Source organism: Chelon labrosus (assembly GCF_963514085.1).
Source record: "Chelon labrosus genome assembly, contig: SCAFFOLD_280, whole genome shotgun sequence".
NCBI lineage: Eukaryota > Metazoa > Chordata > Actinopteri > Mugiliformes > Mugilidae > Chelon > Chelon labrosus.
Genome location: NW_028181692.1, coordinates 1 through 9,729, shown reverse-complemented (window position 1 = coordinate 9,729; position 9,729 = coordinate 1). Strand labels below are relative to the sequence as shown.

General features: G+C 45.3%; 1 protein-coding gene across 1 annotated transcript; it reads left to right on the top strand.

Moving 5' to 3' along the window:
- Nucleotides 1-247: 247 nt before the first annotated feature.
- LOC311509794 (vang-like protein 1) lies at nt 248-7,856 on the top strand (the record flags this gene model as incomplete). Its single annotated transcript, XM_084575230.1, has 3 exons — nt 248-750; nt 1,266-1,441; nt 7,560-7,856. Coding segments are annotated over 3 exons (899 nt in total), but the record flags the coding sequence as incomplete, so codon positions are not given.
- Nucleotides 7,857-9,729: the final 1,873 nt, after the last annotated feature.

Below are 9,729 nucleotides of genomic sequence, written 5' to 3'. Positions count from 1 at the left end.
GCGTAGCCGCGTTGGCTGCTCGCTCTGTTGACTTTTTACACTTCCCATTTTCTACTCCTTTCTCTCTGCTTGGAAATAACCTCCCTGCCATTAATCTGACTGAGGTTTCAGTCAAAAGTAAATGCTATAAAACTGGAATATTATGTCAAATAACCGTTGAGAGATTCCAAATAATAGCACGACTATCGCAAACGTTTAATCAGGATTTCTGCAAATATTTCACAATAGAAACGGGAATGATTGACAGAACCAGAGCGCGTGAAAGTGAGTAAATCTGGAGAAAGTAATCCGTCTTTTGTCTCTTCCTCATATTTTCAGGATGACAACTGGGGCGAGACCACCACAGCCATCACAGGCACCTCCGAGCACAGCCTCTCCCAGGAGGACATTGTCCGCATCACCAAGGACCTCGAGGACAGCGTGGGGCTCGACTGCCGCCGCTACCTCGCCCGGACGATTGCCGTGATCCTGGGCCTGCTGGTGTTCCTCACCCCGCTGGCCTTCCTCGTGCTCCCGCACATCCTCTGGCCGGACAAGTTGCAGAGTTGCGGGACGGCCTGCGAGGGCCTCTTCATCTCCGTGGCCTTTAAGCTGCTCATATTGCTGCTGGCCGTCTGGGCGCTCTTTTTCAGACCGGCGCGGGCAGGCCTCCCGCGGGTTTTTGTGTTCAGGGCCCTCCTTGCTGTGCTCGTGCTGCTCTTTGTCGTCTCTTATTGGCTCTTCTACGGAGTCAGGATACTCGACTCACAGGTGAGCTCAGAGAAGGTCACGAGACGGGGCGTGAATGTAGGCGTGAAATGTAATTCCACAGTGTAACTAAAAATATACGTAGAAATTCACATGAGTCTACACACACACACACACAGTCAAAAGATTTCCAGTCGTAGCAGCATGAATGGGAGAGGTCGCATATATTGTAGACACATTCATTTTTAATGCCTTGAGGGGCTCGAAACAAGATCACAACAACCAAAACACAGATATTTGTGTTTACTGTGTGAGTCATAATTTAAATTCCCTGTGGGTCGCTCATTCAGAATGCTTGAGGAAAAACACACACACACACAAATAAGGGAGTCCTTTGAAATGTGTCTAAATATTCATATGCTCTACATCTAGTCTTGATCTCCTGTTTTATCCCTGCAGGAGTATTTTATGCAAAATTGTGTTTTGGAAATGTGTTTGTACGTATTTGTTGCATTTGCCGTACTTTACAGTGGATGCGTTACAAATGACCCCCCCCCTTTTAACTTGATTGTTCGTAGGATGAGAACTACCAGGGCATCGTGCAGTACGCCGTGTCCCTGGTGGACGCTCTGCTCTTCATCCACTACCTGGCCATCGTGTTGCTGGAGCTCAGGCAGCTTCAGCCGTGCTTCTCTCTGTGCGTCACGCGCTCTACGGACGGCGAGACGCGGCACTACAACCTGGGACAGCTCAGGTGAGGAGCGCAAAGCAGTCTCAATTCATATTAGGGAACTCCTCTCATCAGCCACAACATTAAAACCACGGACGTATGAAGTAAATCACATTGACCATCTTGTCACTATACAATGTTCTGCTGGGGTTTTTTGGAGCTGGGATTCATTCATGTGGACTTAGACATGTAGCACCCACCTAGACCAGACCAGGCACCCCGACCCCATAGCAACGACACTCCTAGATGACAGCAGCCGTCCCCAGCAGGACGCAGCCTGACAGTGGGATTGATTGAAGGGTTTAAATTGGCGCTTGGACAACAATAGAGTCATGTGACATAGCGACAAGGTGCATCAGGCTTGAACACTATTTTCTACAAGGCTCTTTTTTGTTGAAGCTTGTTACCGAGAACAAAACCACATGTTCAAATGATGAAAGTGACGGGATGGGGCTTTTCTATCTCAGCTCACAGCTGTCGTCCAAAGACATGAAGGTGAATATTCACGTTCATCATAAAATAGGCAACAACTTTGCAAGAGTCAGAGGCATTAAGGGACGCTGTTAGTATTGAATACCCAGCTTGCGCATTGTCGAGATGGAAGACAGACGCACACTAAGAGGGAGAGACAAGGCAGAGTTAGAGGCGGCTGTACTGATAAGGGCGATAAGGATAGAGGAGGCGGATGAATGGGAGGGAAAACAGAAGATGTGTGGGCGAGATGAAGGCAGAGGCAGAAAGTGGGACACCTCAAGTGAGAGCGATGGGAATATAAGAGAGAACTCCTGTAAGTGTGTACACCAGAGAGACGGGAGGAAGAATTCATGCAGAGAAAGTCAAGAAAGCGTAGGACGCGCCGCGAGGAAGAGAGGGATGATGATGTGGAAAGGGGAAATCGAGAGTTAAGCCAGAAGAAAGTGTAGAGACAAAAAGGCGCGCAGATAAAGTGCCTGATGAGGAGAGAAAATGGTGCCAGGAGGAAGGGAAAAAAAAAGAGGAGAGGGTGGGGAAGACTTCAGAGAGGAAACTCCTCAGAAAAGAGCTGCAGACGGAGAGGGCGGAGTACAGAGGAAAGACCCAGGAGACCGGAGCGGGGAGAAATCAACGGGAGAGGGAGTGAAAGAGAGAGAATGGAGAAGGAGGGATTAATTGTTAATGGGAGGGTAGCGTTGAAGAATCCTAAAATGTATGTGGGAATGGAAGAAAGAAAGAAAGGAGGGTGTGTTCGTGTGTTCGTGTGTGTGTCGGAAAGAACAGCTCAGACTAGACCAGCCAGGTTTTTATGGGCTTATCGTCTCTGAGGCAAAACAGGAAGATCCCATTTTTAGCCGCATGCAGCAGCTCTCCTGTTACTCCCTGCTTTCCATGTGCAGTCCTGGGTCTCTCACACAGCTCTGGCTCTCGGCTAAATACTAAAACCTGATGGATTTATGGATGGATCTGGTTTATGACAGGACGGATGAAATACTGCTCTATGTGTACTCTGACTTTATAAGGTTTTTTCTCACACGTCACATATTAACCTTCTCCTCGTATATTTAAAAACACCTGAGGATGGTTGTATTTAAACCTCCAAATACATGACGATGACTCTTTATGTAATATAAATATGTAATATAAAGAGGCTAAATATGGTCAGAATTTAATGGTGGCAACATTAAACCAAATAAAAGTCCAGTTTAACTTGATTCTCCTGATCTCTTTGCACGATAGCCTGACCAGTAATGGATTTTTGAGTCTTAAACTGATCTATATTCAGCCATTCGTAGCCAAACTTGAGTTTTATCAGAATATGAGTCAGGTGAGATGCCCTTGGGGTATCATTACGGGGTCTTAACTGCTATCTGGCCTGGCAGATCTTTGCCGGGGCATAATCACTTCCCAATGGAGAGACTCCAGACCAACTAGAAACACCGTTGGCTTCCAGGCTAGAATATAGTTTATATTAAACTTCACTATATATAAATGCATGCTTCTGTGTTTAACATTTAATATAAATTGACATAACCCATTATTTACCCCTTTAAGAGAGAAGTTATGGGTACATGGTGTAGGTTGAGGCCATTAGAATTTGACACTTTTCACTCTGCTCCCAACCTCCTCCTTAAATTCTTTATTTTTGGTGTTACTGACTTTACTAAAATACTTTATCCCTCTATGTGTATATTAAGGTAGACGTCCCAGCAGATTCGTCGTGAGAGCTCCCCAAAGCGCTGAGCCCTTTCCTGATAAATCAACCTGTAAAACCATTTGCTAAAAATACTCGGTTTCTTGGCGCGATTGTTCCAGACCGAGATTGTACACAGCACAGGAAACAGGCACGATAGCTGCCTGACTAGCAGCTCAAGGGCTTTGTACTGACACAGAGCTACATTATAAAAGACTGCGAGTGTTGACAAGGTGCGGGGAGCTTTTTGTTTTACTCAGTGAGGAGCAATATTAGTCTGACAATGTGAAAATGTGTGTCGAGCCAAGGCAAACTTGACATTTAAATGAAAAAGGAAAGTAAAATTGAGCTTTAAAGCAACGTTTTGATCCAAAGATTGAGAAAAATCACCAATAAAAGAGCAAAATTTTGCAATTTCGCGTCTTTATCGTGATGTTTTTGTGTCTAGTCGGCTCCGATGCGTTAAAAAGAAATAGTCCGTCCTCTGAAATATGAACTTTTAAAAGGCTGATCGATTTTCATATTGATTTGCGTTGGCGGAAAGAGGTCAGGCAAGCGTATGTGTGTGTGTGTGTGTGTAATGGTCTTGTTGTGGTGTTAGCTGTCTGCCTTGGGGGTGTTGTCCTTTATAAGCAGTGCCATTCATCCCCTGCTTGGCCGGCAGCGGGCCTGGCCTCGGCCTGTTGTCCGTCTGCGACTGTAAACACACGGCTAATTAGCTCTCCCTGCAGACTGCAGTGCAGCATCTGGTCAGCCGGACGGACACGCACAACATAGAGGTGCGTGTGTGCTCGTAACCGCACCGCATACATGCAAATGACAGATTTGCGCGCACGAAGCCCGGACACAAGTAGCTGTTGTGTTTTCTCAGCCAATCTATCTCCTCTCTTAACAGGCGGCGGTCGCTGCTGCTGCTGCTGCTGCTGCTCACATTCCTGTTTTTCTGGCATCCATCCATAGCCTTATCATAATTGGGGCCCCTGCCTGAGCCCTGGGGCCCTGATGGCTTGTCTCTTCCTCGCCTTTGATGCCGATCTGAGAGGAACATTTTCGTCCCCCTGTTTGACCGGACACTTTGAATATAGGACGCATTCCTTACGGCGGCCTGGGAGAATTATTGCGGTGGGGGCTGAACACAGTCACATGTTGGAGACTTCCCAGTTTACATTCTCTGACTGGTCCACCCTGAATAGTAACTGGTTTACGACTGAACTACGAAGCTTCCTTATTTCATTCTCCTTGAGATGCTGCTCTCTGGGCCGGGCCGGGCCGAGCTTCTCGGCTTGAACGGTTTTTGTGTCGTGTTTGTTCAGCTTAATAATTGATTAAAGTTGAGACGAGACTTGGGACTGACTCAGCATTTACGTAAGTCACCAACTAAACAATGGCCCTGCCTGTAGTGGCTCTGAATGCTCAGTGTATAAGAGAGCGCCGCGTTATCACACTTCTGCTGCCTCTTCGGCGGAAATGAGCACCGCCTCCGGTCTCGCTATATAATCACCAGCCTATGATTTGTTTGTTTTCCTTCAGTGTGTGTCATCACACGAGCGAGCCTCTGTTTGCTGACATTCGGTGTCGCTTTTAATCTGTAAATATATATATTTACCGGGGAAATAAATAGAAAGTCTCCTCATTTTATTTCTCTAACGTGTTTGTGCGATATATCCCCTGTGCACAGAGGTTTCAATTTGGATCTGTTTCCAAGACGCTCGCGCATTCATAAATACTTTACCGGTGCTGGGCAACAGCATGCACACAGAAAACAAGGGAAAGAAGACACAGACGCTCCGCAATCCTTCTTTGCTTTAACGTGAAAATGAGAACACAGAGGCGCTGCTGTCATATTTTCCTCGTGATCCCAGCATAGATCAAGCTGCGTGAGTCATACAAGCGAATATAATGACTTCTAAGCCAGTTTAATTTGCGAGCTCAAGAGAGCTGTTTTGTTTAAGAGGTAATGGAAGTAGTTGTAAGATGAAAAACACCATCATCCTATTTTATGTGCTATAAACTAAATAGATATCTGTGTAAATATGTCTATTAAGGCGTATTTACCCTCAAAAGCCCCCCTCACTTTACTCCGGATGCTGTCTAATTCTATGGATCAGCATTATCCTCATTTTAAAAGTCTTGTCTCTCCGTTAGCCTCTCGTGACGCAGCTCTCGTCCGTGTGACTGTCACCAGACGGTCCAAGCAGTAAGGATGAATGACGTTTTAACGTGCCGTGGTTCCTACCTGTCTGTGATACAGCGAATGACCCGTCGCTTAATGTAACTGAAGTTACGGGAGGTCAGCGAGGGCTTTCATCAGCGCGGGTTAAGGGGTCACGCTGCGAGGCTTCTTTTGGATAATGGGAAGCGCATGCTGCGGGCTGGCATGCGCTGTTGTTTGTGTATATTAAGTTAGCTCCCCACGCGGACTGAAGAATGACATCGGACGCACAAAGAAAAAAGATAAGGGTCCAGTGTTAAGTAGCGTCTGCTGCCGTCCCGTTGGCCAAATGCAGGGCATGGAATCGAGCTCATTGTGTTTGCAAGTTGTTATGTCTTCTTCTGCTCACGTTCTTTCAGCGGATCGTCTACACCGTGAAAACTTAAATGAACTTTAAAGCTGTAAAGTATTGTGCAGCTTTAATATTTTGTCGTCAAGCTTTATAAATCAGGCCTGCCTTTGGCTATATTATGTAAAAACTATCACATGAGAAGCATCAGCTGACTACCCCACAGTCAACTATTCATCTAAGTAAAGGCTGTAGCGTAGTGAACTGTGTGTGGTTGCATCTTTAGCACAATGTGGTTCAGTTTCAGGAACGCAGAGGCAGCAAATCGTAAAAAAGATTTATGACATGTAACATGTGAAAACATCCTGCTTGTGTACTGTTGGTTTAAGAGCGCTGGGATGTGAAAGACAAGACCTGGCATGCTTCTCTGATCCACGGCGCTGAGGATCAGGATGTGAGCTGCAGCTGCTGCTGGGAGCGCACATCAGTCCCTGACAGCGTTTACTCCTTCCCCTCGCACCTTTCTGTTTTTCTTGTGTCGCCTCAGTCACTTGCTGTCTTATGGGTGGCTTTCAGTGGTCACTACGGCGATTATAAGTGTCCTCTCGTCAGTGGGGACATGAGTGACTTGCAAGGAATTCGTTTCAGTTTCTGGCCCCTGTCAATTTACACTTAAAAAGACATGAACGTTTATCTAAAGCTATTTAACGCCATCCGAATCCGCATGCTCTCACAAATCTTCCATAAGGTTGTGTTTTTCCTCAAATTAAAATGTTGACAGGCGTGTCCACGAGCCGACGTCTTTAATCCCGTCAAACTAAAATGTCTGCAAATTTGTGCCCGATGGAAAATGTACATGTTGGAGAATGTAATCCCTTTTTAACGTCCCGGCAGCGCCCTCAGATATAACCGCAGTCCAAGTCTTTTCTAGACAAACTTGTCTCTGTGTTTCTTCTCTTTGTCCCACATCATGTCTTGTCTTCTCCTTTAGGCTACAAACCACCTCTCGCTCACCTTGCGCTTCTCCTCCGAGAGCTATGAAAATAAATTGCTTTAATGGCGCTACAAAGAAAAAGCATAAATCTGGTTTGCTCTTTTTTTTTTTACAGTCAGCAGCTCTGAGTGAAATTACAGCAGTTCTGTTTTTTATTATTATTTTATTTTTGCAGTTGTTGAAAGTTTTCCAAGAAAGTGTAAGAGGTCTTTTGGCTAATACCTTGTTCTTACTTTGCCCTCGTCTACCTCCACCGCTCTTCTTTTATATTCAGCGGGAGCGGTTGTAGAATTACCGCTGGGATTTCAGCGAGCATTTGCTAATACAAGTCAGAAAAGACCTGTGGCTAATGTTTCTCACGTACCGTCTCTCCGATATTCTTCCAGCTCGAGCTCTCACGCTGGCGTAGAGCTACCTGGATTCAGACATTTCCCCTGGCTATAACTTCTCGTTAACATCCCCCCGTCTTCTCCTCTTCAGTATTCAGCGGGCGGCTCTGGCTATCATAGAGCACTACTACTGCGACTTCCCGGTGCACAACCCGGCGCTGCTTTCCGCCTCCAAATCCCGCGCCGCCAAGCACCTGGCCGGCCTCAAGGTCTACAACGTGGATGGTGAGTTCCCTGCAGCCCCTGCTGAGGGTGAGTGGGATGCTCCATGTTACGTCTCTGTCAGTGCTGTGGTTTGTTTTGTTTCCTAATGTTTCCTGGACAAAGTATCTGCTGCTGCTGCTGCTATACCGTTATTCTTCCTGTTTGCATTTAAGCTAATGCAGAAATATATAATTCATATCGTTACGTGAATGTTTTATTAATTAATAATTTAATCAGCTAGGATTAGATGACTTGTGGAACCAGAGATGTTGGATTGATAATTTCTAAAACAGAAGCATCTGGACTTGCTTCAGTTTTGTTGCAGATGCTTCATTTCTAATGTGACTCCTGCTGTTCTGAACTGTAGAAACTCAAAGACCAGTTGCCTTGTCGTACCTTTATTTATAGATATATCATGACCTGAATATCTGAGACTCTTCACACACTTACATGTCGAACATATTAGCAGTTTTGTGCCTTTTTTTCATCTTTGATTACCGTTTGTTTCACTGTTTTTTCATTTTCGATGCACAAACATATTCGTTACGCTCCAATATGAATATCGTCCTGTCAGTCTTAACATGATGACCCCCTGCCTAATATTCCCCATCCCCCCACCCCCGGCCCATAGAGAGCCGAAGTCCCGCCCCCTCTACTTCCGGGTCATGGGACCTATCTTTCGAAAAAAATATGAACGGCAGTCTATGGAGAGATAATAATTATTTTTTGGTCCCGTTCGAATTGTGGCATGAATTTCACATATGATGTGTGTGAATTTAAAAGATAATTTTTCACGTCAAGAGATAAATTATTTGACGTAAATAAGCTGGACAGCATTAGGTTTTGTATGAGATCGCTTAGTGAACTACATCTCTCGTCTGAGAACTATGGCTGTCTCCTTGTTGAGCTTTACCGTCTTCTTCCAGGACGAAGGCAGAAGCATCAAACGAGGTGAAAGTCATTATAAATCGGGTCATGTCGAGAGCTGTAGTTACACGAAGGGAGTTTTGGTCGGTTCTGTACGCGCCAGCATGCGGGACTTGTAGTTCGTTTAATTACGTATTTTCCATAGCGTTTTACTGAACTATCTTACGACAAACTGTGACATTCTTGACATGTAAAATCATTTTTTATTCTCAAAAACAACATGTGTATAATCCAAGGCACAAGTCGATCGGAACCAGAAAATAATTTATCTTTCGCCATAGACTGCCGTTCATATTTTTTCAAAAGATAGGTCCCATAACCCGGAAGTAGAGGGGGCGGGACTTCGGCTCTCTATTGAGGCATGGACTCAAATAGAGCCGTGAAGGTGTTGTATCTGGCACCAAGACGTTACCAGAAGATAGTTTAAGTCCTGCAAGTTGCGAGGTGGGGCCTTCATGGATCGGACTTTGGGGAATTTAGAGGCCAAGTCAACACCTTGAACTCATTGTGTGTGTGTCTGAACCGCCTGTGCTTTGTGGCAGGATGCATTATTTTGCCGAAAGAAGGAAGGCAGGGCCTTGTTACTGGTTCACCACTTTTAGGTACTGAGAACTGCAGACTGGGAACACCCCACCAAAGTTTTGGAGATCCTTCCACCTTAACATTGTCCCTCCTTCTAACACAACAAAATATTCACTTGCTGTCTAAGTTTCTATGGTAACCAGATAATCGGTGCTAATGTTATGGCCGTTTGGCTCCAGATGAGTTTTCTCCTCCCTTCCTAAAAGACATTTTTGGTGGTTTAACACGTTTTAGCCCATCAACTACAAATCCAAGTGCTGTTAAAGAGAATATGTGTGATTCCTCTTTTTCAAAAGCGTTTTTTTTTTTCAAAAATAATTAGTCTTTCCTGCGTTGCTCCCTACCATCCATCCCGAGCTCGTTTCAAGTCCCTGCAGGTCGATGCTCACTGTGCAGGAATGCGACGAAAAAAGCCTGCAAGCGAGAAAATCGATCTGCAAACAAAGCATAATTGGAAAATTGTCGACAGTAGCATAAAGCACAGGTGATTTGTAGTTAATGGGCTGCGACATGCAGAAAACACAAGTGTGGTCATTTGATATCCGCCT